At 57.0% G+C, this 702-nt stretch overlaps 1 protein-coding gene across 1 annotated transcript in view; it reads right to left on the reverse strand.

The window, feature by feature from the left end:
• CIMIP2B (ciliary microtubule inner protein 2B) overlaps nt 1–481 on the reverse strand; it is a 2,084-nt gene extending 1,603 nt beyond the window's left edge. Inside the window, 2 exon segments of the mRNA XM_007455956.1 lie at nt 2–22; nt 426–481. Of these exon segments, the coding sequence (XP_007456018.1) occupies nt 2–22; nt 426–481 (77 nt within the window).
• Nucleotides 482–702: the final 221 nt, after the last annotated feature.

The following is a 702-nucleotide window of genomic DNA, read 5'->3' on the forward strand; positions in this document are numbered from 1 at the left end:
TAGCGGGCAGTGTCCAGTGTACCTGTGGCACAGATCTCACCCACTCACCTCCAGAATCCCCGGCCTCACCATCCCCAGAGGCAGAAGCAGGGACCTCTGAAGCCCTGATCTCTTCTGGACTCAGCTGCGTATATATTTGGAGCAGGCGTTTCTTAGTTCTCTGTCTGGGTTTTCAACCCTTCCCCTCTGCTGCTACCCTGTTACCATGGAGAGCACAACACAAAGCTTCATAGCAGGCCCGGCTACTACTGTTCCCTTGCTTTTCCTTTTCCATCCAACATCATAGACATCCCAGCCATAAGCCTCCCATACCAGAATGTCCACCTGGCCCCCAAGGCCAAGGTGGCACAACTCTGCCACCTTTTACACCCTTTTACACCCCTGTTCCCAGAAGCAAACACGTGTGCTCTGGGTAGAAGTCTTACCCTGGGATATAATGAGGGTTCTGAGGGTTCAGCCCTGGTGTGAAGGTGCTAGCCATAGCCGTGGGAACCCAGGTGAAGTTCCCTTGAGCCGTTTCTCTGAGCCGTTTCTCTGAGCTGAGCTCCTGGGCTATGTGTGCTGACTGTGTCAAGGGCTGGGAGGCCGAGCCAGAGGCAGGAGGTGGGGCTCGGGGAGGAGAGAGGGGTTGGGGCACTAGTGTGATGGCTGTCAGGGCCCGGGCCGCAGGGGAGTAGACGCCCACTGGTCCGTCCACTCTGG

The sequence above is a fragment of the Lipotes vexillifer genome, unplaced genomic scaffold (genome assembly GCF_000442215.2).
Source record: "Lipotes vexillifer unplaced genomic scaffold, Lipotes_vexillifer_v1.1 scaffold920, whole genome shotgun sequence".
In the NCBI taxonomy this organism is placed as follows: domain Eukaryota; kingdom Metazoa; phylum Chordata; class Mammalia; order Artiodactyla; family Lipotidae; genus Lipotes; species Lipotes vexillifer.